Source organism: Mauremys mutica, unplaced genomic scaffold (genome assembly GCF_020497125.1).
Source record: "Mauremys mutica isolate MM-2020 ecotype Southern unplaced genomic scaffold, ASM2049712v1 000330F_np12_obj, whole genome shotgun sequence".
Taxonomy (NCBI): Eukaryota; Metazoa; Chordata; order Testudines; family Geoemydidae; genus Mauremys; species Mauremys mutica.
This window is the reverse complement of record NW_025422919.1, coordinates 90,144-117,892: the sequence shown is the minus strand read 5'-3', so window position 1 is coordinate 117,892 and position 27,749 is coordinate 90,144. Positions and strand designations below refer to the sequence as shown.

Genomic DNA, 27,749 nt, shown 5'->3' with positions numbered 1-27,749 from the left:
AATTTCCTGTTTCTGTGAATTTCTCTGCAACCTGTGCCCCCTTACAGGGCTGGGGCCTGGAAGCCTTAGGGGACAGAAAAAAGGGTTCTCTGCTGAAGCTACAGGATGAAGATTAATGGCACAATGTGTATGTGGAAACATTGTCAGTGAGGTTAGTTTGAAGGGGGAAAAACATCAGACCAGTTCAGTAATTTCCCTTTCACATGTATCTGTGCACAGAACATGAGTTACTTGTCAAATGTGCCACTTGGTGGTTCATATCTGCTGTGAACTTGCTATTGAGTTCCCTAGCAAAGCACTTGGATGGACTTCACTATGCTGGTCCATGATGTAATGTTGGCCATGTTTCTCATTGGGGTTTGAATACTCAAGCAAACAACTGCTGCAGGAATAGAGCTGGTCGGGAAGAGAGTGCCTTTGCACGAGACTGAAAAAGGATCAATGAATCCAGTAAAACCTTCAATATAATAACTTGATCTAGTTGATATTATGAAGTTGTCGTCATGAAATTTCCTAATCATAGGAAACCTCTTTCTATGCGTATCCATCCTGATGGACAGGAGCTACAGCAGGTACTCACTAGGCTGAGGACAATGGGAAACGTACTTATGCTAAGTAGGGAAGCAGTTTGGCCAAGTTGATGTTAAGGAGAATGGGGGTTAGGAGTGGAAAGTTCCTGAAGGTTGACAGAGAACAAAAGGGTCTAAAAGAAATCACTCGGGGAAGACCCACAGGACAGTTGGGGCAGAGGAAGGCAGCGCCGCTGGCCTGCCGGCCCGCCGCCAGCCCACCGCTGGCCTACAAAGAAGTATCTGACAGATGTTCAAGGAGCAGATTTATACCACACAGATTTATACACGCGGAGAATTGATGCATTCTGACTTGCATGTTTAGGGTTTTATTTGAAAGTCGTAAAATGTCAACATTGAAGACAGTTTCGCATTGTATTATTTTGCAAATGTCAGCTGCATACATGCTGCATTTATCTGTGCATTTGATCATCACCAGCATGAATACACAGTTAAGGAATTGAAAACAATCACCCCACTAGATATGAAATTGTTCTTTTGTGAAAGGAGTTATGCTGAAGGGTTGCCATGTTGTCAGAAGGTCAGACGAATATAGGGCAAGAAGAGCTTGTCTTTTACCCAAAAAGGTCCCCAAGGTGGGAAAGCCCCTCAAGGGAAATTAGGATTAAGAGGGTTTACTTGATGGCCCTTACTGGTTATCTAGCACAGTTTTGGTCTAACATGGAGCTGAAGCTGCCCATAAAAGGAAAAGTACAGGCAAGCTTGACACAGACCAAAGGAGAGGATAAGAAAGAGAAATGATGTGGGAAATATGCCATGAATTTTGTTGTGGTGCCATGTAGACGGGTCGGACTCACCCCTGCGGCGCCTCCTGCTGGTGACTCTGGGAATTAGCTCTATTCCAGCGCTGGAGCGCCCTCTGCAGGCCGGTGATCCACCTGTCCTCAGGCCCCCCGTGTCCCTCCCTGGACCCGGTGCCCTTTTACATGGGGTGCTGCCCCTGGCAGTAACCCCTTTCTCACTGGGTTCCCCCCCCCCGGGGAACCCCCACTTTCTGTCTCCACCTTGCCTCAGTATCAGGCTACTGCCAGTCATTGTCTAGCCCCACGCTCTGGGGCAGGCTGCAGTATCAGCCTACTCATCACAGGCAAGGAGGGTCTGGACCTGCTGCCTTGGCCTACCCCTGGGCTGCCCCCTGCAACCCCCAGTACCTGTTGGCCCAATGCTAGGCCGCAGCCTGGGGCTTTCCAGGCTGGAGCTCCCCAGCCTTTCCCCAGCCCTGCTTCACTCAGGTATCCAGTCTCTAGCTCCCCGCAGCCAGGCCCTTCTCTCTCTGAAGGCAGAGAGAGAGTGGCTGAGCTTCTGGCTTCCCTGGCCTTTCATAGGGGCCAGCTGTGGCTCAGTTTGGGGCGTGGCCTCACCTGCAGCCACTTCCCCAATCAGCCCAGCCTTGAGAGCAGCTGCTGTCAAGCCCTGCCAGGCTGCTTTCAAACCCCTCAGGGCAGGAGCAGAGGTTCACCCTGCTACATGCCATAATTGTTAGATGAACAGTAGGAGTAGGGGAAATAGAGAAGATAATTATTTAGACCTCGTTGGAAGATCTGTTATTTTCTAAAAGGTGTTTATGGACTGGACAGCCCAGCAGTTTTTGACATTTTATAAAGCCTCTAGCTTTGTGAAACAGTTTTCATGATGGTGGCAGGACAATAAACATAACAGTGTCTAGTAGAATGGAGAAAACATCCTCCCCAAAACAAACAAAAAATGGGTGCCTTGAATAAATACACAGGGAAGAAAAAAGACACTAAAAATTATGAAAAGAAACCACCACAGAAAAATATGTATCTCGCTTTCTGTGTTTTTTTGACAGGTGGGATATGAATTTGCTCCACATTTAAGAATAGAAAACAGATCCAAAAATCAGTAGGTGTGCTTCTTCCAGGTCCAGTTGTTAGGTAGCCAAAATCTCATGAGCGAGTCTAAAAATGGGATTTTTTTTAATGATCAGAGTCGCCGCCGGCACTGGAGTTCCTGGCTTTCTTGGTTTCCTATAGATGCCAACAGACTTGGCAACAGCCTGTTTGCATGATCTACATCTGCTTTTTCTATCCTACGCTTTGCCCAGGTTAATCATTACTGAGGGGGAGTTTACATAAAGCCCCTGAAGATAGTATGTAAAAGTGAAGCGTTAAAATGGCCTGCTTGAAGAGAGGTTACATCAAATTGCTTCCCCGCAGCCTCAACTCACTCGCTCTGCCGCCGGCGCAAAGCTCTGGGCATCTGGGCTGCGAGCTTCTGGGGCAGCGCAGCTGCAGAGCCCGGCCTGACCCAGTCTCTGTGCTGCGTGGTGGTGGCGGCGGCAGCGGTGGCAGCATGGCCCCGTTCCAGCTGGGTGGCGTGGCTGCAGTGCCACCAGCCACCGTTCCAGCCGCTGGTTCTTTCCCACCTTTCTCTGCTAGATTAAAGAGCCTTTTGCTACCCCGTCTTTTCTCCCTGCATCGCGATCAAGTCACCTCTCCATCTTCTTTTCAGAAGCTAAACGGAGCGCGCGTCTTGACGTCTCTCACTCGCCGGCATTTTTTTCAGCCCTCCGATCCTTTCGGTAGCTCTTCTCTGCTCCCTCGCCAGTTTTTGAACATCCTTCTAATGATGAGCTTGTCTGACCTCCTGTGTGACACAGGCCGCAGAACCTCAAGGCCTCCTTTGTTTGTTTATTTAGACGGTAAACTGTTTCAGGCAGGGACCGTCGGTGCTATTGTAAAGCAGCTCGTTTAAAAATAATGGTAATTCCGGTCATTGGTGTCTGTCTAGCAGTGGGTCAGGATTGCATTCAGCACTCCCGTCTCAGCGGGGCTAAGGAGGCAGATTTAATGGCTAGAGTCCCCGCTAAGTCTTGTGTGGTGTCCTGTAGCATGATTTTCACTCAGAGGAAACATTAGCAGCCTCAGTTTTAAAGGAGGTCTGATTACAGGATTGTGGTGGTCCCATCTGGCCGTAGAATTTATGAATCACTCCTATTTTTCAATGGGGAAACCAAGGCACAGAGAGATTTATGTGATTTGCCTAAGGTTCCACACAAAGTTTGTGGCATGGCAAGGAACTGCATGAGGGCGAGATTGGTAGCAGGAGCTACCCGTGCGGCCCTGTGGCCAAAAGTAGCAGCAGGCTGGTTCCCTCTGTATTAAATTGCCTGGGCCGAGGGGCAATTGTCTCCCCCCCCAACCCCAGCTTGCTGCCGCCAGTGGTGCTCCCTTTTGGAATAATGATACATCTGCTAGGATTTGACGCTAGCACCAGGAACACTGGTTCAAATCCACAGTAAGTTTGTCGTAAGGTGTTAAAACATGTGCTCTGGAGAGTGAGTCCTTGTTCTTGTCTTCTAGAGCTATTCAACGTGGCCCGTGAGCCCAGGGAGGAGAAGCAGCCCTGCGATGGAAATAAGAATATGGTACGTCAAACCGGAGATGGGAAAAGATGGTTTAAAAGAAGGGGGTTTGTTCTCTTGTTTCCATTGATTCCGTCTCTCCCCCCGCCCACCCTAACAAAAATGCCATATAGTAAATGCATCACCAATGCTTTGAGCTACAACCGTGCCCACAAAGATTATTGGACTGTTAGCCCCTAGGGGATGCTCAGTTTGTTTAGTTTATCCAAGCGAATAAGAGAAGATCTCACACACCAAAGCAGGAGGAGTTCCAAGGGCTGGCTGCTGCAGCGTCTTTAAATTGAGGAGCTTCAAAAAAGACTGGATTTCTTCCTAAAAGATTCTGGGATTTGTGAAACCCAGGTTCGGTTCACTCGCTCTGTGACTTTGCATAAGTCACTTAGATCCTTGTCTACACGAACAATGAGTTTGCAGCTATTCATAGACTGGGATCATATCATCTCAGATGAGCTAGATAGACCACAAATTGATCATAGATTATCATGCCAGAAGGGACCATTATGCTCATCTAGTCTGACCCCCGGCATAACAGAGGCCATGGGACTGAATCCTCATCGCTCTTTTCTGAACCTATTTCCAATTGGTCAACACCCGCTTAAAGTATGGGCATCGGAGCTGGACCCAGCATGACAGTATAATATATATTCTCTTTCATGTCTGACTAACCAATACTTGGGTTCCAGGTTGCGACTTCAGATTTCAAGGAGAAAACCTTTCTGAAAGGTTAGTGATACAACCCAGCTACTCCTGCAGTGGCTTTCAACGCCAAGCAAGGTAAAGTAACAAATTAAGAAAGGTTGGGGTGTGATACTTAAACTAGAATTGCTCACTCTCCTACAATCCTGGCTTTCATGGAGGAATTGGGAAGTTGACTTTCAGTTGCCTTAAACTCATGTATTCTTGTCCAAATCAGCCAGGATGAAATCCATATCCGCTTCGCAGCAGGCTCTCTACAAACACAGAACAAAAAGACGGTCCCTGCCCCAAAGGGATTACAGTCTTGTTTGTCTAAGACAAGAGATAGAGCCAGACAGAAGGGTGAATACAAGCAGACAGTGGGTTAGCATGGCCGGCAGATGTCTTAGCATACAGTAAAAGAGAGTTTTGAGGCGGAATCTGTAGGTGGATAAATCTGGTTGCATCCGACTGGAAATGGAGTGCTTTAGTCTCAGTTCAATTCCCTCCCATCACGGTTGGCACCAGCTGGCCTCCTGGCTAGCAACTTCAGCCCTGAGGCCAAGGATTGAACGGACCCAGAGATCAGAATCCCCTCCCAGTCACCGCTGGGAGCAATGTAAACACATTGGAGTAGGAGTGCAAATCAGAAAAGCTGGGAGTGGACAACAGGGGATGGATCACTCGATGATCGTTCTGTTCATTCCCTTTGACGCGCCTGGCATTGGCCATGGTCGGAAGACAGGATACTGGGCTAGATGGACCATTGGTCTGACCGAGTCCGGCCGCTCTCATGTAGTAATGGAGCCTTTAATGGATGTATGTTCGCATTCTGTCCCCATGCTGTAGGGATCTTGTGGGAAAAGTGTGGAGAATCCTGATCTATGAGGCTACGTTGATTCATCCCTTGATTTCCCAGTGGGAGAGGAGGGGAGGGTTTGTGGGTCTCTGGTATGATTCATTCTGCCTTTTCCCTGTTGGATTCTGAGGATTGCGTTTGGTCTCTCTTCTTTGCAGGCCTTAAGAAGAAGTTCACCATTCCGGGAAGCAACAGCTCAGGATCCAGCCAGCCCAAACCGCCAGCAAGAGGCAACAGAGTTAACCTGACACCGTCCCGTTGCGACGGCTTGAAGCCGGAGCTGGTGAAGACGTTGCAGGTGAAAGACAATACCACCAGGAGCCACTCAAGGTCAAGTAGCAGTGATGAGATCTTTGAGGAATTCCAGGAAGTGGGGGAGCTGGAGAAGGCCAAGGAAGCACGTGGGAGCCAGGAAGCGGAGAAAAACGAATCGTCGGAAGAGTGTTCCCTGGTCTTGTTTGAAGAGTAGCCATTGAAATAAAAAACCTGCCATGGGGCACCCAGAGATCAGAATCCCCTGATTCTGGGGGCACCCAGAGCTACCTTCCTGAAGGTAGTGGGGATTAGAGAAAAATTAGAAAGTGCTCCAGAAAAGTGGCCGGTAGGAAAGTCAATCTAGTTTAAACTTGGTTTATGTTTGATGAAGATCTGAGACCGTTGGGACAGCAAACGTGGATTTTAACATCCAGCTCTCCCCCTTCTCAAATATTCATCTGTAAAGATAGGGGGGGAAAATCCACAATAAGTGACTTGACCTGTTTTCTTAAAACTTAGGGTGCTGGATCTTGTTTTATTCTGCCAACCTCATGTAGTGCGTCGTTTCCTTAGGTTCCATTGGCAAGGAGTGATTTTTAAAAAACAAACAAAAACAAAAACAGTGTTTGATCACTCAAGGAATTGGTTGATGGGGGTTGGTTGACGGGGTCAGATCCTCAGTTGGCGTACAGCATCGTCAGTGGAATTACATCAGCTACCGATAGACCCCTGTGTCTAAATTGTTGCCTTTATTTGTAAAAGTGGTACATTAAGGCTGAGATTTCCAGAGTCGCCTGATGAATATGGATGGTAAAATCGATAGGAACTGGGTCTCCAGATCTGAAAGCATTTGGTATCATCAGAGTCCTTGATCCAGATTCCCATGTTCCTGTTCTATAATCTGTTATGTTCTAACTCCAGTGAAACCTGGACTTCCTAGTTGCTACTGTTGTGTTTAACTAGTTACTGGATTTGTGGTTTTATGTTTATCTGTTACAAACTTGTAAAAAAGACTGGCTTGTATTCATCCACTAGAGTGAAATTTGCCCTGTAGAGAGAACCAGCCCTCTGAAGTCGCAAGTGGACGTAAATAGACCTTCTCCACAGAGATAAATTTCACGCAGAGAGTGTAGCCCGGGTTAAGGGTTGAATGAAGGTGGCAGAACTAGGACTTAAGGAGTTTATGGCTGTGACCACCATCAGGTTAAACCCTCATTCACAAGTAACGGTTTGCATGTTAATAAAAGCCTGCAGTCAGGCTAGATAAGCGAAAGTGTGATAAAAATCCATTTCTTGGTTCATTACGGTGTTTTTAATGTTGCGTCACAACGTTGGCTTTCCACACCCACCCACACCGATCAGGGTAGCTTGACTTCGACATGACGGGATCCTCTGCAGATATTTGAAAGGCGCAAGGGGAGTTGCAGAATGTCGGGAATCTAGAATCCTTCCCAGGATGTAGGTGCTCTCCCGTGGATGGGTCAGGGCGACCAAGTGCCGAAACGGCCGGGGGTTGCTTGTTCCGGTACTTTTCTGTAGGAGTTGGTGGGGAATTGTTCCCATTTTCCGTCACTGTTCTCTCTCCTTTGCATCCTTTCTTTCCCCCGTCCCTCTTTTCTCTGCTTCTCTCCTTCCCCCGCGCGCTCTCTTCTGCTCTTCCCTCTGCATTTTCCCCCCCACACGATGCGCTGCCCGGGCAGGTGATCGCCGACGCCATCCGCAGACGGAGCCGCAGCCTGCACCTGGCACCCGCGCAGCTCCAGCGCTGCCTGCAGGGGGCCTGGGAGGCAGGACTCCTGGGTTCTCTCCCTGGCTCTGGGAGGGGAGTGGGGGCTGGTGGGTTAGAGCAGGGGGCGCTGGGAGCCAGGACTCCTGGGTTCTCTCCCCGGCTCTGGGAGGGGAGTAGGGGCTGGTGGGTTAGAGCAGGGGGGGCTGGGAGCCAGGACTCCTGGGTTCTCTCCCCGGCGCTGGGAGGGGAGTGGGGGCTGGTGGGTTAGAGCAGGGGGGGCCGGGAGCCAGGACTCCTGGGTCCCCTGGCATGATGGCGCCTTCTCTCCCCTTCCCCAGATCTCCGTCCGGACGGGGATTTACCACGGCGGGGAGCCCCTCTGCGACAACGTCAACACCCAGCGTGTTCCCTGCTCCAACCCCAGGTAGCGAGCGGGACGGGGGCTCAGCAGGGGCGCTGCGGGGCCGCCGGGACCGGGGTCGGGGACTCCCCCCCCCCAGCCGCCGCCGGCGACCCCAACCTGTGTCCCTCGCCCCCAGGTGGAACGAATGGCTCTGCTACGACATCCACCTCGCGGACCTGCCCCGCGCCGCCCGCCTCCGCCTCGCCGTCTGCTCCGTCAAGGGGGCCAAAGAGGTGGGGGGATTGGCCGGCTCAGGGGGGCGGGGAATGGGGGGCAGGCTGGCTGTGCCCCCCCGAGCAGGAGCAGTGCCCCCTGGCGTGGGGGAACCTCCATCTCTGTGATTACAAAGATACCTTGGTGGCTGGGAAGATGGCGCTTAACCTGCGGCCGGTGCCCCACGGCCTGGAGGACTCACTGAACCCTATTGGAGTGGGGGGCTCGAACCCCAACAGGGTGAGTGTTTTCCTGGCCCCCCCCCAGCCCGGCCGGTGCCCCTCACTCCCGACCCGCAGCCCCTGCCAGCCCGGCCCTGGGTCCCCTCTCTGTCCCGTCCCGTACCCCAGTGGGGTCTCTGGCTATTAACCCCTCCTCGCCTGTCGGCAGCCATCAGCCCCTCTCGTGGCGGTACGTGCTATTGCAGCCGACTTCTCTCCGCCCGCCTGGAGGCGGCGGCTGGCTGTTATGGTAGGGCCTACTCAAAACACACCAGGCTAAAACGGTCAACCTAAGCGCTTAAAAACATGGGCTGTGAAACCGTGAACTAGCCTCAGTGGTGCAGTCTCCTGGATGTATTTACAGTAGGGCCTACGTAAATACACAGGGCCGGCATGATCTGGCTTTTAACACAGGGCCTACGTAAATGCACAGGGCCGGCATGTTTTGGCTATTAAGGTAGGGCCTACGTAAATACACAGGGCCAGCATGATCTGGCTATTAAGGTAGGGCCTATGTAAATACACAGGACTGGCATGTTTTGGATATTAAGGTAGGGCCTATGTAAATACACAGGGATGGCATGTTTTTGGCTATTAAGATAGGGCCTATGTAAATACACAGGGCTGGCATAATCTGCCCAGTAGGGCAGGGCCCTAGGATAACCACCAGACCACATCCTAGGGAGATAAAGCTATGTAATAAGTGCTACAATAATAGATCCATATGGCCCTCTTGCCTGTTATTGTAGGGCCTACATAAATTGGAAGGCTCTGAGCACATTGTTTTTGGGGTGCTTTGCTGGGGGCTAGGAGTCCCCTCTGGATGGGGTTGGGGGTGCTTAAGGTTCTGACCCCTTTTCACCCTCCACCAACCCCCCCCCCACCGCCAGGAGACCCCCTGACCCCGCGCCGCGCCCCGGCAGGTGCCAGGAGATGTGCTACGCGGGCTACTGGCCACCCGGCACCGCGCCACCCTGCTGCTCAGCCTGTCCTCGCTGCTGCGGAGCGCGGGGCTGCCGGAGCGGCAGCCCTTCGGCCAGGCCGCCTACGGGCGCAAGGCGCCGGCGCTCGCCGAGGCCGAGCCGGAGGCGCTCGAGTCCTTCAGCCAGCGGATGAACGAGGCGCCCCACGGCGGCTGGAGCACCAAGAGGGACTGGATCTTCCACACCCTCCGGCACATGCCCCTCGGCGAGGCCGGGCACGACCGAGGGGCCCTGCCCGCCCGCCCCGGAGGGGGATGGACCGTGGGGCGGGGGCTCTCCCCCTTGGGGGGAGCCCTCCCAGGAGCACAGGCCCCGCCCTCCTGGCTCGGGCGCTGATGCTCCTCCCCCTGGGGAAAGGGTCCTCTAAGCCCCGCCCCCTTGGGAAGGACCCCCCCCATAGCCCCTCCCCTCCTGGGGCAGGGTGGGTGTAGGATTCAGGCCTGCTCTGGGCAGAGGGCGTGGCCAAGCACTTAAGCCCCTCCCCCTTGGGCGGGGCCTGAGGGGAGCCGGGCCTCGTGCCCCGCCCCTTCTGGGGGTACGTCCAGGTGAGGACGGGGGCGGGGCCCTTCCAGCTCCACCCTTTTCATAGGAGGAAGTGGGGGTGTGAATCCATTATGCCCCGCCCCTTGGGGGGCGGGCAGAAGCCAGACAGCCTTAAGCCCCTCCCCCTGTGGGCGGGGACTGCACGTAGGCTCCTCCTCAGGGACCCCCGCCCAGAGATACCTGCTGTTCGCAGGGGGGGGGGGGTGTCCTGCTGCTTTTGACCTGTGACCCCTTGGGAATTGGTCAGGGGCAGTAAAGGGGGTTTAGCCCCTGGTTTTGAGGGGGGAACAGCTCGTCGTCCCCCCCCCGAAATCTTCCAATGCACCTGAGCCCCCAGCCCCCCACCGTGATCCTTGAATCGTGGCCCCTCCCCCAGTCTGCCAGGGCAGGGCGGGGGGGGGCAGATACTTGAAATTATTTTGCCTGGAGAATTTTATGTTGTTGGTGCAAAAATACAATTTTGAAAGAAGCCCGAAGTGGCCTCGAACTGCAGTGGGGGTGGAGGGGGGGGCTAAAAGGGAGGGGGGGTCAACATGGGGGGGGGTGGCGGCCCAGTGAGTTCTGCCCCCTTCCCCGCCCCCCCATACCTGGGCGTTGGGGGGGGTTTCAGGGGCTGGGGGCCCCCGGAAATAGACACAGGCAGCTGCAGCATCCATTTTTATTGAGCTTTCAGGCTCGGGGGGGGGGGGGGGGGCCCTGCCCAGCTGGCCCGAGGGGACCCCCCCCCCATTAGGGCAGGAGGAAATAAGGCACAGAGATAGGCTGGGTAGAGGAGGAACCCAGGAGTCCTGGCTCCCAGCCCCACCTGCTCTAACCCACCAGCCCCCACTCCCCTCCCAGAGCTGGGGAGAGAACCCAGGAGTCCTGGCTCCCAGCCCACCCTGCTCTAACCCACCAGCCCCCACTCCCCTCCCAGAGCCGGGGAGAGAACCCAGGAGTCCTGGCTCCCAGCCCCCCCCCGCTCTAACCCCCCCCCCCTCCCCTCCCAGAGCCGGGGAGAGAACCCAGGAGTCCTGGCTCCCAGCCCCCCCCCGCTCTAACCCACCCCCCCCACTCCCCTCCCAGAGCCGGGGAGAGAACCCAGGAGTCCTGGCTCCCAGCCCCCCCCGCTCTAACCCACCCCCCCCACTCCCCTCCCAGAGCCGGGGAGAGAACCCAGGAGTCCTGGCTCCCAGCGCCCCCTGCTCTAACCCACCAGCCCCCACTGCCCTCCCAGAGCCGGGGAGAGAACCCAGGAGTCCTGGTGCCCGAGGTTGCAGCTGGTGATGGATTTTTTGGGGGGTGCCGGGGGCGGGACTGTGTTGGGGAGCCGGCCTGTGATTGGTTCCCGGGGATGCTGCATGTCCATTGGTCACAGGAGGGTATAGAAGCTGGTGCTTCCGACAAAGGGTTAAATCTATCGCCTAGCAATAAACGAAACCATTTATAGTGGGCGCTGCCACTGATAAATTAACGGGGGGGGGGCAAGCGGGGCTGGGAGGGCAGGGAAACGGGTGCCCCTTGGGTGCAGATCTGGGGGCGTAGGAGAAATACAGGGTCCCTCGGGGGGGGCGGAGATTTGGGGGGAGGGCTGCACGGGGGGGAGATTTGGGGGTTCGGTGGGGTGAGGCCGCGCAGGGAGGCGGCTCGGCTGGGAGGCTGGACAGGGTGAATGGGGGGGATCGGAGCGGGCGGGACCCGGCGGGGGGCAGGGAAGCCATCGGGGGCACCCGGGGGGGGGAACGGGGGGGGCTCAGAAGTTGATGTCGATGTCCCAGACCTCCCCGCTGAGGGCGTTGGCCGCCCCCTGCAGGGTCCACGTGGCCAGGGCCAGCTGGCGCCGGAACCGCCCCTCGTCGAAGCGCCCGGGCGCCTCCCGCAGCAGGCGCAGGTGCTGCAGCAGCGCCCGCAGCGTGTGGGGGCCCCGGCCGAGCAGGACGTGCCGGAAGGGGGTCTCCGGGGCCGCCGCGTAGGGGGACAGGAAGTAGAACTCCACCTGCGGGGGGGAAGAAAGGGGGGTGCTTAGCGGAGTCCGTCCCCCACACATGCAGCAGGGGACGCAGGCTCCAGGCAACAGGCAGGCATGCGGCGACGCGGCTCCGGCCCGATGCATACGGCGACGCGGCCCTAGCCCGATGCATGCGCTGACGCGGCCCCGGCCCGATGCATGCGGCGACACGGCTCCGGCCCGATGCATGCGCCGACGCGGCCCCGGCCCGATGCATGCGCCGACGCGGCCCCGGCCCGATGCATGCGGCGACGCGGCCCCGGCCCGAGGCATGCGGCGACGCGGCTCCGGCCCGATGCATTCGGCGACGCGGCCCCCGCCCGATGCATGCGGCGACGCGGCCCCGGGCCGATGCATGCGGCGACGCGGCCCCGGGCCGATGCATGCGGCGACGCGGGGCCCGGGCCGATGCATGCGGCGACGCGGGGCCCGGGCCGATGCATGCGCCGCCGCATCCCTGGGCCGATGCATGCACCCACCTGGACCGATGCATGCGCCGATGCATGCGACGGTGAATTGCATGTGTCTGCACAGCTGGAAAGGCGCATGCTCCTGGTTCCCAGCAGGCAGCGGGGCTGGGGCGCCGCGTGCAGCAGGGGTGGGGAGCTGTGGGACGATGCAGACCCCCCCCACACCCCGAGGCTCACCCTCATGATGCGGACGTTGTGCATGCGGTTGAGCCGTTCGTTCGTCTCCTCCGAGCTGTAGATGTCCTGGCGCAGCTTCTCGGCCGCCCGCATGTAGTCGCCCCGGGCCGAGTACATCCACTGCAGGGTCAGGCCGCGGCTCTGTGTGCGGGGGGGGGATGGGAATGAATGGGGGGGGCACAACCCAGCCCCCATCCCTCCGTGGGGCCTTCCAACCCCCCCAACTTCCACGCTTCTGGATATGTTCCCCCACTCCCCTCCCAGAGCCGGGGAGAGAACCCAGGAGTCCTGGCTCCCAGCCCCCCCTGCTCCAACCCCCCAGCCCCCACTCCCTTCCCAGAGCCGGGGAGAGAACCCAGGAGTCCTGGCTCCCAGCCCCCCCTGCTCTAACCCACCAGCCCCCACTGCCCTCCCAGAGCTGGGGAGAGAACCCAGGAGTCCTGGCTCCCAGCCCCCCCTGCTCTAACCCACCAGTCCCCACTCCCCTCCCAGAGCCAGGGAGAGAACCCAGGAGTCCTGGCTCCCAGCCCCCCTGCTCTAACCCACCAGCCCCCACTGCCCTCCCAGAGCCGGGGAGAACCCAGGAGTCCTGGCTCCCAGCCCCCCCTGCTCTGACCCACCAGCCCCCACTCCCCTCCCAGAGCTGGGGAGAGAACCCAGGAGTCCTGGCTCCCAGCCCCCCCTGCTCTGACCCACCAGCCCCCACTCCCCTCCCAGAGCCGGGGAGAACCCAGGAGTCCTGGCTCCCAGCCCCCCCTGCTCTGACCCACCAGCCCCCACTCCCCTCCCAGAGCCAGGCCGATCGGTGGAGCCCCAGATGCCCCTGGGGGTGGCTGTGGGGCTGGATCCCCCCCAGCCCCCTACCTTGAGCTCGCTGCTGTAGGGGTTCAACTCCGCGATCCGCTGCAGCAGGACGTCCCCGTAGGCGCCGAAGTCCAGCGGCACCAGGTGGTCGTGGCTCAGGCGAATCAGCATCTGCCCCACGACCTCGGCCACCGACTTGGCCACGGCCGGCAGCCGCCCGAAGAGCATCCCGTTCAGGTTCTCGTAGGTGTCGTCCTGGGTGTGCAGGAACGGGTAGGGGCGGGCGTCCTGCGGGGACGGGAAAACCAGGGAGTGAGGGGCACCGTCAGAGCTGGGGGGGGGGGGGCAGGGGCTGCGGGTCGGGAGTGAGGGGCGCTGACCCCGCTGGGGGGCACCCTGCCAGGGTCTCTCACCTCGACGAAGGAGAACTCCACGGCCGGGACCCCCGCGAAGGCGGTGAAGAGGTAGGCGCTGCTGTCCGTGGAGAGGGGCCGGATCCTGGGGGCGGCAGGAGGCAGGATCAGACTCAGGGAGAAGGGGGGTGCTGAGGTTGGGGGTTCCCCCAGTGTCCCACCCAGGGCTGCTCCCCAAAAACCTTCCCCGGGGGGCTCTGAGATCAGGGACTCCCGGCCCCAAACAGCTCAGGATTTCGGGGGGCGGCAGCAGGATTTGGGGCTGGCAGGAGATTTGTATGGGGCTGGCTCGGGGGGGGGGGGGATCAGAGTGGGTCAGGGTTGGTGTGGGGGGGATTAGGGGTCAGCAGGGGCGAGGTAGCCCTGGCCAGATTAGGGGGTCAGAGGTTAAGGGTCAGCGGTGGTTCGGGTCGAGGGGAAAAGCAGGAGGGTCAGAGGTTAAGGGTCACGCTTGGCGAGGGCTACGCCGAGATGGGGGGGGTGGCGTGGGGCAGAAGCAGCCAGGGCGGCCGGGGAAACCCGCTCATGAGGACGAGGCTTGTTAGGGGCCAGCCGGGCGGCAGCCCAGCTCCAAGGAGCGGCTCCCGGGGAGCAGCGTGGGGCAGGCCCAGGCGGGGTGACCGGAGGGCCTGATATTCGGGGCTTTGGCTTCCACCCCCAGGGGGCGCCCGGAGCCCGGCTGAGCCAATCCCCGGAGCGACCGGCCGGGGGGAGCCCCGCGCCGTGACGGGGGGGGGGGCGGCAGCGGCCCGTGGGCGGGGTCAGTGTGAAAAGGGGGCGGGACCAGAGTCAAAGGTGAGGGGTCAGCAAAGGTAGAGAGTATTTAAGGTCAGAGGTGAAGGGTCACCACTGGGGAGGGACAGCACTGAAGGGCAGAGGTCAAAGGTGATGGGTCAGAGGTGAAGGGTCACCATCGCGTAGGCTCAGCACTGAAAGAGCAGAGGTCAAAGGTGAAGGGTCGGAGGTGAATGGCCACCACTGGGTAGGCTCAGCACTGAAAGGGCAGGGGTCAAAGGTGATGGGTCAGAGGTGAAGGGTTGCCATTGGGTAGGCTCAGCACTGAAAGGTCAGGGGTCAAAGGTGATGGGTCAGAGGTGAAGGGCCACCACTGGGTAGGCTCAGCACTGAAAGGGCAGGGGTCAAAAGTGATGGGTCAGAGGTGAAGGGTCACCACTGGGTAGGCTCAGCACTGAAAGGTCAGGGGTCAAAGGTGAAGGGTCGCTGTTGCCCCGCAGGTCGCGCCCCACTTACACCTCGCTGGCCCAGCGCCGATCCGGGAACGTCACCTGCTCGTAGAGGGTCTGGCCACTGCGGTTCGGGCTGTCGACCTGCCGGGGGGGGGGGGGAGGAGTCACAGGTGACCTTTGAACTCTAACTCCCGACCTTCCACCCTCAGAGGGGCCAATATGGCTTGATGACCTTTGACCCCTGCTCTACCCACCAGCCCCCACTCCCCTCCCAGAGCCGGGGAGAGAACCCAGGAGTCCTGGCTCCCAGCCCCCCCTGCTCTGACCCGCCAGCCCCCACTCCCCTCCCAGAGCCGGGGAGAGAACCCAGGAGTCCTGGCTCCCAGCCCCCCCTGCTCTAACCCGCCAGCCCCCACTCCCCTCCCAGAGCCGGGGAGAGAACCCAGGAGTCCGGGGCTGCCCCTCACCTGTTTGAGGACACTCTCGATGAGGCTGGTCAGCAAGGGGCTGGTCTTGGCGTAGAATTTGTCATCTCCTGAGGTTCAGCGGGGGTGGGGGGAGAGAAACCCGTCAGGGTGGGGGGGATCCAGTGGTGGAACCTCGATTCCCACCCCCACTTGTGGGGGGGGGGGCTGACATGCCCCTCCCCCATCCCCTGGGGGCTAAGCCATAAGCTTCGAGTCACCCCCTCCCACGGACCTTGATAGAGTTAGGTTTATAATTGAGAGAGGGAAACTGAGGCAGACGGTGTCTCCTCTAACCCACCAGTCCTGGCTCCCAGCCCCCCCTGCTCTGACCCACCAGCCCCCACTCCCCTCCCAGAGCCGGGGAGAGAACCCAGGAGTCCTGGCTCCCAGCCCCCCCTGCTCTGACCCACCAGCCCCCACTCCCCTCCCAGAGCCGGGGAGAGAACCCAGGAGTCCTGGCTCCCAGTCACGTACCTAGAACAGCGTTGTCCAGACTGATGTAGGCCACAGCTTTGAGGTGCAGCATGGTGAGATACCCCTGGTCAGGACGGGAGGTTTGGGGGGAGGGGAGTAAGTTGTGGGGGGGTCCAAAGTAAGCAGCCCCCCCATCTCATCAATGATGGTAGCTGCTATTCCCTCATCTTACCACCAGGGGGAGCCCAGAGCCCCCTGACGGCCAGAGAGAGAACCCAGGAGTCCTGGCTCCCAGCCCCCCTGCTCTAACCCACCAGCCCCCACTCCCCTCCCAGAGCCGGGGAGAGAACCCAGGAGTCCTGGCTCCCAGCCCCCACCGCTCTAACCCACCAGCCCCCACTCACCTCCCGGAGCCGGGGAGAGAACCCAGGAGTCCTGGCTCCCAGCCCCCTCCTCTAACCCACCAGCCCCCACTCCCCTCCCAGAGCCAGGGAGAGAACCCAGGAGTCCTGGCTCCCAGCACCCCCTGCTCTGATCCACCAGCCCCCACTCCCCTCCCAGAGCCGGGGAGAGAACCCAGGAGTCCTGGCTCCCCACACCCCCTGCTCTAACCCACCAGCCCCCACTCCCCTCCCAGAGCCGGGGAGAGAACCCAGGAGTCCTGGCTCCCAGAACCCCCTGCTCTAACCCACCAGCCCCCACTCCCCTCCCAGAGCCGGGGAGAGAACCCAGGAGTCCTGGCTCCCAGCCCCCCTGCTCTAACCCACCAGCCCCCACTCCCCTCCCAGAGCCGGGGAGAGAACCCAGGAGTCCTGGCTCCCAGCCCCCACCGCTCTAACCCACCAGCCCCCACTCCCCTCCCAAAGCCGGGGAGAGAACCCAGGAGTCCTGGCTCCCAGGCCCCCCCGCTCTAACCCACCAGCCTCCACTCCCCTCCCAGAGCCGGGAGAGAACCCAGGAGTCCTGGCTCCCAGAACCCCCTGCTCTGACCCACTGGCCCCCACTCCCCTCCCGGAGCCGGGGAGAGAACCCAGGAGTTCTGGCTCCCAAGCCCCCCCTGCTCTGACCCACTGGCCCCCACTCCCCTCCCGGAGCCGGGGAGAGAACCCAGGAGTCCTGGCTCCCAGCCCCCCCTTCTCCACCCCCCAGCCCCCACTGCCCTCCTGGAGCTGTTGGCTGCAGGAGGGGATGGGACTGGTGGGCCCCTGTAGGTAGAACCCCCCCGCCCCCAGCCCTGCAGCGGGGACCCAGGCGTCCGGGTCACCTCTAGCCATTCGGTGGAGCCGACCCGTCCGAAGTCTTCTGCGTCCCAGCTAGCGAAGAGCAGGGTGCGGCGGAGCTGGAAGCCTGGGAAGAGAAATGGACTGACGTGGGGGGACATGTGCCCCCCCCGGTCCCGAGAACCCAGGAGTCCTGAGCTCCCTGGGGAACTTTAATCTCACCCCTTTAAGGCGGCCATCTTTTTCGACAGGCTGATGAATATTCCCCTCTCTGCTCTTGGCGGTAGCGAGGTCCCCACCCGATGGCCACTGGGGGTATGACAGGGGAGGGGTCTTCCAGTGAGGGGGCAGCCCCGCCCCACCTGGTGCCAGCCCCGCCCCCTGTGCCAGCCCCGCCCCCTTCATCTAGCCCCGCCTCCTGCCCCACCTGGTGCCAGCCCCGCCCCCTGCCCCACCTGGTGCCAGCCCCGCCTCCTGCCCCACCTGGTGCCGGCCCTGCCCCCTTACCGTTGCGCACCATGGCGGAGAAGGTCCGGGCTAACTCGAGCAGCACGGCTGTGCCCACGCCCGAGCCGGCGGCCCCCGGGCCCAGAGCGTCCCGCTGAGCCCCGATGATCACGTAGTGATCTGTGGGGGGGGGGGGAGGGCAGGAGCCAAGGTTAGGGGAAAGGAGACCCCCCCCTCGACAGCCACAGCCCCCCATCCCACAGGCCTCCCCCCCCCCCCAGTCCTCACACTGCTCCCCCAGGCCCAGCCCCCCACCTCTCTGTGGCCCCCCCATTCCCAGGCGCCCACCCCACTACAACCCACACACCCAACCCCCCAGCCCCGCCCCCTTCCTGTCCCCCCCCCATCAATTCTCCCCCCTCCCCGCTCTCCACCCCACCCCACAGAGACCCCACCCCGTCCCGTCCCCTCCCCCGGCCTCACCGGGTTCAAATCGCCCCTCGATGCAGCCGAAGACGTTACTGATCATGGTCGGAGTCTTGACGTTGTTCACCTGGAGGTGCACCCGGATGCCTGGGTCCCCGGGCCCAAGGCGATACGGGACGTCGGCCAGGCGGCCCTTCCAGTCCCGTGGGGCGGCCAGCCCTGTCAGCTTACTGGGGTGGGGGAGAGGGGGTCAGACCCTCGCAGGGCCGGGGAGAGAACCCAGGAGTCCTGGCTCCCAGCCCCCCCTGCTCTAACCACCAGCCCCCGCTCCCCTCCCAGAGCCAGGGAGAGAACCCAGGAGTCCTGGCTCCCAGCTCCCCCTGCTCTGACCCACCAGCCCCCACCCAGAGCCGGGGGGAGAACCCAGGAGTCCTGGCTCCCAGCTCCCCCTGCTCTGACCCACCAGCCCCCACCCAGAGCCGGTGAGAGAACCCAGGAGTCCTGGCTCCCTCACTTACCTGAGGAGGCGGGCGGCCGTGCTGGCGCTGATGGGGTGGGCGGGGATGTGGGGCAGCCCTGAGGACTGGATTGGGGGGAACTGGGTGTGGTTGAAGGAGGGGAAGCCGGGGGTGTAGGGGTCTCCGGTCCCCATGTGAACCTAGGGGGGGCAGAGACAGCAGGTGAGGGACGGAGGCCGGGCCAGCCCCACCTGCTCCCTGCCCCACTGAGCTTGACTCCTTTGCTTGCAGGTTGTGGAGAGAGACAGGGAAGAAGCCCCCCCAGGAACCGACACCGCCCCCGCCGCAGCGCGCAACCGGCTCCAGGTACGTCCGGAGATCTATCAGCTAGCCAGTTTTGAAGGTCTTTCGTTTGGTTGAAGCCCGGGTTAATGTTCGAGCTCGCCGGGGCGGGACCGATTTGGACGCGGGCGGGAGTCCGATGCCCGTTAACGGTGGCCCGGTCGTCTCATTAGAGAGAGAGCTCGTTAGTATGAAGGGATCCCTTTGGCGCAAACGCCGGGACGGGCGTGAACTACGTGAAACACCCCTTCAATTCATTATTAATCAGGGCCTGAATCAGTCGCTCCGTTAGCTTAACGGGGATCGATGTCCCAGGGCAAATACCCCCCATCCCCTCACCCACCACGTCCCATGCAGACCCCCCCTCGCTCTCTCCCCCGCGCCGGCACTCACGTGTCCATAAACCGCCCGGTTCTGGGACAGGCCGGCTTTCCGCGGATCCTGGGGGATGTCCCAGGGGTCAGGGTAGATCAGCACCCCCCGGGCCTGGGCAGCGTCTGCGTTCGCCACCTGGAGGAAAGGAGAGAACCCAGGAGTCCTGGCTCCCAGTGCCCCATGCTCTGACCCACCAGCCCCCACTCCCCTCCCAGAGCCGGGGAGAGAACCCAGGAGTCCTGGCTCCCAGCCCCCCTGCTCTGACCCACCAGACCCCACTCCCCTCCCAGAGCCGGGGAGAGAACCCAGGCGTCCGGGCTCACCTTCTCCGCATAGCTGATCTCTCCCACCCTGACGATGACGAGGTGGCCCTGGGGGTTCACTCCCTGCTGTCCCAGGACGTCAAAATCCTCCTGGCGCCCGTAGTTGGCATAGACCAGCCCGCCCTGGGGAGACAGATGGGGGGGAGCGTGGGTGGGGGTGGACACCCCCCCAAAACCAGCACCCCCAGGCTCAGGAAGAGGGCTGGGGACTGGGGATAGGGGCAGGATGGGAGCAGCAGGGTGGAGGCGTTACCGTGGCGTTGCTGGGGGGCGTTACTGTGGCTTTGCCAGGGGCGCTGTAGGGGCAGGACCTGGGGAGGAGGGGCGTTGCCGGGGGGCGTTGCCATGGTGTTGCCAGGCGTGCTGTAGGGGCAGGACCCGGGGGAGGCGGGGCGTTGCCAGGGGGCGTTACCGTGGCATTGCCGGGCGTGCTGTAGGGGCAGGACCCGGGGGAGGCGGGGCGTTGCCGGGGGGCGTTACTGTGGCGTTGCCGGGGGCGCTGTAGGGGCAGGACCCAGGGGAGGAGGGGTGTTGCCGGGGGTGTTACCGTGGCATTGCCGGGGGGCGTTACCGTGGCATTGCCGGGAGCGCTGTAGGGGCAGGACCCGGGGGAGGAGGGGCGTTGCCGGGGGGCGTTACCATGGTGTTGCCGGGGGCGCTGTAGGGGCAGGACCCGGGGGAGGAGGGGTGTTGCTGGGGGGCGTTACCGTGGCTTTGCCGGGGGCGCTGTAGGGGCAGGACCTGGGGGAGGCGGGGCGTTGCCGGGGGGCGTTACCGTGGCGTTTCCGGGGGCGCTGTAGGGGCAGGACCCGGGGGAGGCGGGCCGTTGCCGGGGAGCGTTACCATGGTGTTGCCGGGGGCGCTGTAGGGGCAGGACCCGGGGGAGGAGGGGTGTTGCCGGGGGCGTTACCGTGGCGTTGCCGGGGGCGCTGTCGGGGCAGGCCCCGGGGGAGGAGGGGCGTTGCTGGGGGGCGTTACTGTGGCGTTGCCGGGGGCACTGTAGGGGCAGGACCCAGGGGAGGACGGGTGTTGCCGGGGGTGTTACCGTGGCATTGCCGGGGGGCGTTACCGTGGCGTTGCCGGGGGCGCTGTAGGGGCAGGACCCGGGGGAGGCGGGGCGTTGCCGGGGGGCGTTGCCATGGTGTTGCCGGGCGTGCTGTAGGGGCAGGACCCGGGGAGGCGGCGGGGCGTTGCCGGGGGGCGTTACCATGGTGTTGCCGGGGGCGCTGTAGGGGCAGGTCCCGGGGGAGGAGGGGTGTTGCCGGGGGGCGTTACTGTGGCTTTGCTGGGGGCGCTGTAGGGGCAGGACCCGGGGGAGGCGGGGCGTTGCCGGGGGGCGTTACCGTGGCGTTGCCGGGGGCGCTGTAGGAGCAGGACCCGGGGGAGGCGGGGCGTTGCCAGGGGGGCGTTACCATGGTGTTGCTGGGGGCGCTGTAGGGGCAGGACCCGGGGGAGGAGGGGTGTTGCCAGGGGCGTTACCGTGGCGTTGCCGGGGCGCTGTAGGGGCAGGACCCGGGGGAGGAGGGGCGTTGCCGGGGGCGTTACCGTGGCGTTGTCGGGGGCGCTGTAGGGGCAGGACCCGGGGGAGGAGGGGTGTTGCCGGGGGCGTTACCGTGGCGTTGCCGGGGGCGCTGTAGGGACAGTACATCTCGGGGTCCTCCAGGGGCAGTTTCTCCAGGACCCCCCCTTGCGGGTCCAGCTGATGCAAGAAGTTGGGGTTCATCCTGGGGGCGAGGGGGGGGGCGTCAGGGCCCAGCCAGCCCGGCCCCCCCGTTTGCCCCCGGGCACCTCCTCCCCCCTCCCCCATGGGTCCCCCCCACGCCCCCCCCGGTCAGACCTGTCCGGACGCTGCAGCCCCACGTAGTGGGTGTCGGTCCAGGCCCGCTCCAGCCCGTAGGACGTGAGACTCTCCAGCACCCGGTGGGTCAGGGCGTCCATGCGGGGCGAGCCGGGGCGGTGGGGGCCCTCGCTCACCCACCTGGGCGGGGGGGGGACGACAGAAGAGGGGAGGGGTCAGGCGGCAGCTGGGGGCGTATGACCCCCCCTGAACCTCCACCCCTCCAGCCACGCTGGGCAAATTGGGGAGGGGGGTCCCCGGTGTTTTTGAGGGGGGGGTTCCGAGGAGAGATGGCAGATGGGGGGCAGAGGGGGATTCGGGGTGTCTGTGGGGGGCTCAGAGAAGGGGGGACCCTGTGCTGGGTGGGGGTGAGGGGTGACTCTGGGGAATCTGTGGGGCAGGCTTCTCGGTGGAGCACGGGGGGATCCCTGTGGGAGGATCTGTGGGGCCATGGAGAGGGGGTTCTTTGGGGGGCAGGAGGATCTGAGGGCTCTCTGGGGGGCTGGGGGTCCCTGTGGGAGGATCTGTGGCTGCAGGGGGTCCCAGTGGGGAGGGGGCTCTCGGGGGGCCAGGGGCTCTCTGGGGGTCTCTGGGGGACTGGGGCTCCTGTGGGGTTGGGGGGCTCTCTGGGGGGCTCTCAGGGGGGCTCTGGGGGGCCAGGGGGCTCTCAGGGGGCATGGACTCTCTGGGGGGGTCTTGGGGGGATGGGGGACTCTCCGTGGGCTCTCAGGGGGACTCTGGGGGTCTCTGTGGAGGGCTCGGGGGGCTGGAGGCTCTCATGGGGACCGGGAATTTCAGGGGGGTTCTGGGAGGCTCGCGGGGGCTCTCTGGGGGAGAGGCTTTCTGGGGGACTCTCGGGGGGGGGCTCTCAGGGGCCCAGGGCTTTCAGGGGGGCTCTGTGGGTGGGTGGGGGGCTCTCTGGGGGGGTCAGAGGGGCTCTGGGGGTCAGGGGGCTCTCGGGGGGTCTCTTGGGGGACCAGGGGGTTTCAAGGGGGCTCTGGGAGACTCGGGGAGGCTCTATGGGGGGAGGGGCTCTCTGGGGGACTCTCTTGGGGGACCAGGGGGTTTCAAGGGGACTCTGGGTGCCAGGGGACTCTCTGGGGGGCTCAGGGGTGTCAGGGGGGCTCTGGGGTGCCAGGAGGCTCTCTGGGGGGCTCAGGGGTGTCAGGGGGGCTCTGGGGTGCCAGGAGGCTCTCTGGGGGCTCAGGGGTTTCAGGGGGGGGCTCTGGGGTGCCAGGGGGCTCTCTGGGGGGCTCAGGGGTTTCAGGGGAGCTCTGGGAGGCTCGGGGGGGCTCTATGGGGGGAGAGACTCTCTGGGGGACGCTCGGGGGGGTGGGGGGCTCTCAGGGGCCCAGGGGTTTCAGGGGGTCTCTGGGGAGGCTCTGTGGGTGGGGGGGGCTCTCTGGGGGGCCCAGGGGTTTCAGGGGGGCTCTGTAGGTGGGGGGGCTCTCTGGGGGACTTGGTGGTGTCAGGGTGGCTCTGGGGGTCAGGGGGCTCTCAGGGGCTCTCAGGGGGGCTCTTGGGGGACCAGGAGGTTTCAGGGGGGCTCTGGGCGACTCAGGGGGGCTCTATGGGGGGAGGGGCTCTCAGGGGGCCACGGGTTTCAGGGGGGGCTCTGGGAGGGTCAGGAGGGCTCTCTGGGGGGAGGGGCTCTCAGGGGGGCCAGGGGTTTCAGGGGGGCTCTGGGGAGGCTCTGTGGGTGGGGGGGGCTCTGGGGGGCTTGGGGGTTTCAGGGGGGCTCTCGGGGGGGCTCACCGGACGGTGCTCTCGATGCTCTCCTCCCGCAGGTATTTCTGGAACATTTCCTTCAGGTCGGCCCAGTAGAGGGGGGCCCCCGGCCCCGGCGACTCCTCGGCCGCCCCCTCGTCGCTCACCACGGCCAGCAGGTCGCCCCGCAGCCCCGCGCACGACGGGCAGCTGCCGCGCAGAGCCACGTAGCCCAGCAGGAACGCTGCCCGGGGAGACGGGGCGTGGGCACGGGGGGCACGGGGGGCACGGGGGGCGGGGCTCTCAGGCCGGGGGGCAGGGCCGGGAGCCCAGGGGGCGGGGTTTTCAGTCCACAGGGCGGAGCTCTGAGCCAGGGGCGGGGCTATCTGTCCAGGGGGCGGAGCTCTGGGTCGGAGGGTGGGTCGGTCCGGCCAGGGGGTGGAGCTCTTGGGCCAGGGGGAGGGGCTGTCAGGCGGGGGCGGGCCTGTCGGTCAGGGGGCGGAGCTCTCAGGCCAGGGGGCGGGGCCCTCTGTCAGGGGGTGGAGCTCTGGTCAGAGGGTGGGTCTGTCGGGCCAGGGGCGGAGCTATCTGTCCAGGGGGCGGAGCTATCAGGCCAGGGGCGGAGCTCTTGGGCCAGGGGCGGGGCTATCTGTCCAGGGGGCGGAGCTCTGGGTCGGAGGGTGGGTTGGTCGGGCCAGGGGGAGGGCCTGTCAGGCGGGGGCAGAGCTCTCAGCCCAGGGGGTGGGGCCCTCAGTCAGAGGGTGGAGCTCTGGTCAGAGGGTGGGTCTGTCGGGCCAGGGGGCGGAGCTCTTGGGCCAGGGGGCGGGGCTATCTGTCCAGGGGGCGGGGCTTACCCACGGTGAAGATGAGCAGGGCGCTGAGCACCACGTAGGTCAGGGCTTTGGTCCGGCCCCGCGGGCCGGGGGCCACCAGGGCGGCCATGTCCCCGGCCAGCGTCTGCTCCTCCCGCTCGGCCACCTTCAGCTCCAGGCCCCCGGCCCCCTCCCCGCCCGGCCCCTCCACGTTCCGGTAGATGGTGTAGGAGCGTCGGCCGGGCCGCTCGCCGCCCTGCGGGGGAGACGGGGGTCACGGCGGGCGGGGCTGCGGGTCGGGAGTGAGGGGCACCCACAGAGCTGGGGGGCCCAGGGCTGGGCTGGCAGGGGCTGCGGGTCGGGAGTGAGGGGCCCCGGCAGGGCTGGGGGGGCTGCGGGTCGGGAGTGAGGGGCACCCACAGAGCTAGGGGGCAGGGCTGGGCTGGCAGGGGCTGTGGGTCGGGAGTGGGGGGCGCTGGGGAGCGTGGATGTTGGGGTCTCTTCCAGCCCCCTGGGGAGGATTCGAACCCGGCCCTACCGCACGCCGGAGCAGGGATCTCAGCGTCTCCATCGCAGCCTCCTCGTGTCCTGCGGAGAGAGACGGGCCCCGGGGGCCGGTTACGGAGGAGCCAGGAGGGTTCCCCTTTATCTGCCCCCCAAACCAGAAGAGCAGGGGCTGCGGGTCAGGAGTGAGGGGCACCGGCAGGGCTGGGCTAACGGGGGCTGCGGGTCGGGAGTGAGGGGCACCGGCAGGGCTGGGGGGGCAGGGGCTGCGGGTCGGGAGTGAGGGGCACTGGCAGAGCTGGGGGGGGGCAGGGCTGGGCTGGCAGGGGCTGCGGGTCGAGAGTGAGGGGCACTGGCAGAGCTGGGGGGCAGGGCTGGGCCGGCAGGGGCTGCGGGTCGGGAGTGAGGGGCCCCGGCAGGGCTGGGGGGCAGGGCTGGGCTGGCAGGGGCTGCCGGGCCGGAGGGACGGGCACCGGCAGAGCTGGGCTGGCAGGGGCTGCGGGTCGGGAGTGAGGGGCACCGGCAGGGCTGGGGGGGGGCAGGGGCTGCGGGTCGGGAGTGAGGGGCACCGGCAGAGCTGGGGGGGGCAGGGGCTGCGGGTCGGGAGTGAGGGGCACCGGCAGAGCTGGGCTGGCAGGGGCTGCGGGTCGGGAGTGAGGGGCACCGGCAGAGCTGGGGGGGCAGGGGCTGCGGGTTGGGAGTGAGGGGCACCGGCAGAGCTGGGGGGGGGCAGGGGCTGCGGGTCGGGAGTGAGGGGCACCGGCAGGGCTGGGCTGGCAGGGGCTGCGGGTCGGGAGTGAGGGGCACCGGCAGGGCTGGGCTGGCAGGGGCTGCGGGTCGGGAGTGAGGGGCACCGGCAGAGCTGGGGGGGCAGGGGCTGCGGGTTGGGAGTGAGGGGCACCGGCAGGGCTGGGGGGGGCAGGGGCTGCGGGTCGGGGGTGAGGGGCGCCGGCGGGGCTCGGGGGCCGGGCTGGCCGGGGCTGCGGGTCGGGAGTGAGGGGCACCGGCAGGGCTGGGGGGGCAGGGGCTGCGGGTCGGGAGTGAGGGGCACCGGCAGGGCTGGGGGGGGCAGGGGCTGCGGGTCGGGAGTGAGGGGCACCGGCAGGGCTCGGGGGCAGGGCTGGCAGGGGCTGCGGGTCGGGAGTGAGGGGCACCGGCAGGGCTGGGGGGGCAGGGGGGCGGTTACCAAGTCTCTGTCCCGGCGGCCCGGGTGCAAAGGCTGCCGGGGCCGTATTGATTTGCCTGCCTGGCGCCGGGCTGCCGGGGGCACTGTGGGGCAGGGTGGGGGCCGGCCCCACGGCCAGGGGTCAGAGCCCCTCCCCCGCCCCGGGCGAGCTGGTGGAGGAGCTGAGATATGGGGGGAGGGGGCAGAAAGGGGCTGGAGGGGGCTTGGGGGCGATTCGGGGGGGGGAGGGGAAGCCAGGCCAGGAGGTCCCAGGCCCCGGCTGCCGGCTGGGGGGGGGCGGAGGGAGCCTGGCTGGGGTGATAAGGGCGGGGGTGGGGCTGGGACCTGATAGCACGTCCCCCAGAGTCACGTACACACCGGCTCCCCCCTGCCCCCCCCAGCCCCGCCGGGGCCCCTCACTCCCGACCCGCAGCCCCTGCCAGCCCAGCCCTGCCGGGGCCCCTCACTCCCGACCCGCAGCCCCGGCCCCCCCAGCCCTGCCGGGGCCCCTCACTCCCGACCCGCAGCCCCTGCCAGCCCAGCCCTGCCGGTGCCCCTCACTCCCGACCCGCAGCCCCTGCCAGCCCAGCCCTGCCGGTGCCCCTCACTCCCGACCCACAGCCCCGGCCCCCCCCAGCCCTGCCGGTGCCCCTCACTCCCGACCCGCAGCCCCTGCCCCCCCAGCCCTGCCGGGGCCCCTCACTCCCGACCCGCAGCCCCTCCCCCTCCCAGCCCTGCCGGTGCCCCTCACTCCCGACCCGCAGCCCCTGCCCCCCCACAGCTCTGCCGGTGCCCCTCACTCCCGACCCGCAGCCCCTGCCAGCCCAGCCCTGCGTGTGCCCCTCACTCCCGACCCGCAGCCCCTGCCAGCCCAGCCCTGCCGGTGCCCCTCACTCCCGACCCGCAGCCCCTGCCACCCCAGCCCTGCCGGTGCCCCTCACTCCCGACCCGCAGCCCCCTACTCGCCCCGCCCTGCCCCCCCAGCCCTGCCGGTGCCCCTCACTCCCGACCCGCAGCCCCTGCCCCCCCAGCCCTGCCGGTGCCCCTCACTCCCGACCCGCAGCCCCTGCCCCCCCAGCTCTGCCGGTGCCCCTCACTCCCAACCCGCAGCCCCTGCCCCCCCCCAGCCCTGCCGGTGCCCCTCACTCCCGACCCGCAGCCCCTGCCAGCCCAGCCCTGGGCTCCCCCAGCTCTGCCGGTGCCCCTCACTCCCGACCCGCAGCCCCTGCCCCCCCCCAGCCCCGCCGGGGCCCCTCACTCCCGACCCGCAGCCCCTGCTCCCCCCAGCCCCGCCGGGGCCCCTCACTCCCGACCCACACCCCCTGCCACCCCCCCAGCTCTGCCGGGGCCCCTCACTCCCGACCCACAGGCCCTGCCCCCCCCCAGCCCCGCCGGGGCCCCTCACTCCCGACCCGCAGCCCCTGCCCCCCCCAGCCCCACCGGGGCCCCTCACTCCCGACCCACAGCCCCTGCCACCCCCCCAGCTCTGCCGGGGCCCCTCACTCCCGACCCACAGCCCCTGCCCCCCCAGCCCTGCCGGGGCCCCTCACTCCCGACCCGCAGCCCCCCCAGCTCTGCTGGTGTCCCCCATTCCCGACCCACAGGCTGTCTCCCCCGGGCTGGGCTAGGACCCGTGGCTGTGGGGGTTTATGGGGTTCTCACAGACCCCCCCCTCCCCCTCCCCCTAGGGACACTCACAGAGTCGGCGCCTGGTGCTGGGAGCTGTTTGTGTCTGATACAAACCCGGGCTCCCACCCACCCGCCGGTGACACCCAGGCCTCCTCCCCCGCCGGGACCTACGTCCAGCCCCCCCCCGCCCCCCCGCCTGGGCCCGGCCAGGGTGGCGCCAGGGGGCCCTGTGTTGCCGGGAATGGGGCGGGGGTCTCCCCTCGCAGCCCCAACGCTCACCGGGCCTAGGGGTGCTGGGACTGGCCGGCTTGGGGGGGCGGGGAATGGGGCAGGGGCCTGTCCCCTCTGGGGGGCGCCGGCTCCCCCCCGGCCCCAGGGCGGGGACTTGCTGGCTCAGGGGGGCGGGAATGGGGCAGGGGCCTGTCCCCTCTGGGGGGCGCCGGCTCCCCCCCGGCCCCAGGGCGGGGACTTGCTGGCTCAGGGGGGCGGGGAATGGGGCAGGGGCCTGTCCCCTCTAGGAGGCGCCGGCTCCCACCCGGCCCCAGGGCTGGGACTGGCCGGCTTGGGGGGGCGGGGAATGGGGCAGGGGCCTGTCCCCTCTGGGGGGCGCCGGCTCCCCCCCGGCCCCAGGGCGGGGACTGGCTGGCTCAGGGGGGGTACTTTTGGGGCTCTGTGCTGTGGAATTAGGAGCAGGATGAAGGAAGTTTCCGGCTGTCGCTCTCTATATTC

General features: G+C 64.6%; 4 protein-coding genes across 9 annotated transcripts in view; 3 read left to right on the top strand and 1 right to left on the bottom strand.

Moving 5' to 3' along the window:
- The window catches only part of ZCWPW1 (zinc finger CW-type and PWWP domain containing 1), a 31,656-nt gene extending 24,584 nt beyond the window's left edge, over window positions 1-7,072 (top strand). For 2 of the 6 annotated variants that reach the window (XM_045000528.1, XM_045000529.1), the window contains 3 exons: window positions 3,914-3,978; window positions 4,659-4,698; window positions 5,668-7,067. In XM_045000528.1, the coding sequence (XP_044856463.1) occupies window positions 3,914-3,978; window positions 4,659-4,698; window positions 5,668-5,978 (416 nt within the window). In that variant the 3' untranslated portion in view covers window positions 5,979-7,067. Of the gene's footprint in view, window positions 1-3,913; window positions 3,979-4,658; window positions 4,699-5,667 lie in introns of all 6 variants that reach the window. The other 4 variants (XM_045000526.1, XM_045000525.1, XM_045000524.1 and 1 more) reach the window with 3 other exon arrangements.
- A 753-nt stretch (window positions 7,073-7,825) lies between these two features.
- On the top strand, window positions 7,826-9,649 carry LOC123357136 (phosphatidylinositol 4,5-bisphosphate 3-kinase catalytic subunit alpha isoform-like). The gene is made up of 3 exons (XM_045000446.1): window positions 7,826-7,917; window positions 8,033-8,349; window positions 9,254-9,649. Exons 2-3 carry the CDS (start codon window positions 8,266-8,268, stop codon window positions 9,647-9,649), a joined length of 480 nt encoding a protein of 159 aa, XP_044856381.1. The 5' UTR covers window positions 7,826-7,917; window positions 8,033-8,265.
- Window positions 9,650-11,134: 1,485 nt separating this feature from the next.
- Window positions 11,135-27,145, bottom strand: TFR2 (transferrin receptor 2). Its single transcript, XM_045000458.1, has 19 exons — window positions 27,090-27,145; window positions 24,261-24,310; window positions 23,765-23,978; window positions 22,959-23,154; window positions 21,204-21,344; window positions 20,979-21,090; window positions 19,367-19,489; window positions 19,062-19,178; window positions 18,387-18,526; window positions 17,926-18,098; window positions 17,503-17,622; window positions 17,040-17,122; window positions 15,836-15,899; window positions 15,362-15,429; window positions 14,959-15,035; window positions 13,708-13,792; window positions 13,355-13,582; window positions 12,491-12,631; window positions 11,135-11,831 (listed from the first exon to the last, which is right to left on the bottom strand). The coding sequence occupies exons 2-19, from the start codon at window positions 24,291-24,293 to the stop codon at window positions 11,589-11,591; spliced, it is 2,358 nt and encodes a 785-aa protein (XP_044856393.1). The 5' UTR covers window positions 24,294-24,310; window positions 27,090-27,145; the 3' UTR covers window positions 11,135-11,588.
- The window catches only part of LOC123357142 (chloride channel protein ClC-Kb-like), a 44,984-nt gene continuing 35,770 nt past the window's right edge, over window positions 18,536-27,749 (top strand). The window contains exon 1 of the mRNA XM_045000455.1: window positions 18,536-18,692. The gene's annotated coding sequence lies outside the window, so the exon portion shown is untranslated. The remainder of the gene's footprint in view (window positions 18,693-27,749) is intronic.

Excerpts from the sequence above, each read along its gene's own strand:
- TFR2 (XM_045000458.1), bottom strand. The coding sequence starts at position 24,293 with ATGGAGACGCTGAGATCCCTGCTCCGGCGTGCG. Across the intron at positions 19,179-19,366 it reads AGATCAGCTATGCGGAGAAG|GTGGCGAACGCAGACGCTGC; the intron begins GTGAGCCCGGAC and ends CCTTTCCTCCAG. Across the intron at positions 15,036-15,361 it reads TCGAGAGTGTCCTCAAACAG|GTCGACAGCCCGAACCGCAG; the intron begins GTGAGGGGCAGC and ends CCCCCCCGGCAG.
- LOC123357136 (XM_045000446.1), top strand. The coding sequence starts at position 8,266 with ATGGCGCTTAACCTGCGGCCGGTGCCCCACGGCCTGGAGGACTCACTG. Across the intron at positions 8,350-9,253 it reads GGGGCTCGAACCCCAACAGG|GTGCCAGGAGATGTGCTACG; the intron begins GTGAGTGTTTTC and ends GCGCCCCGGCAG.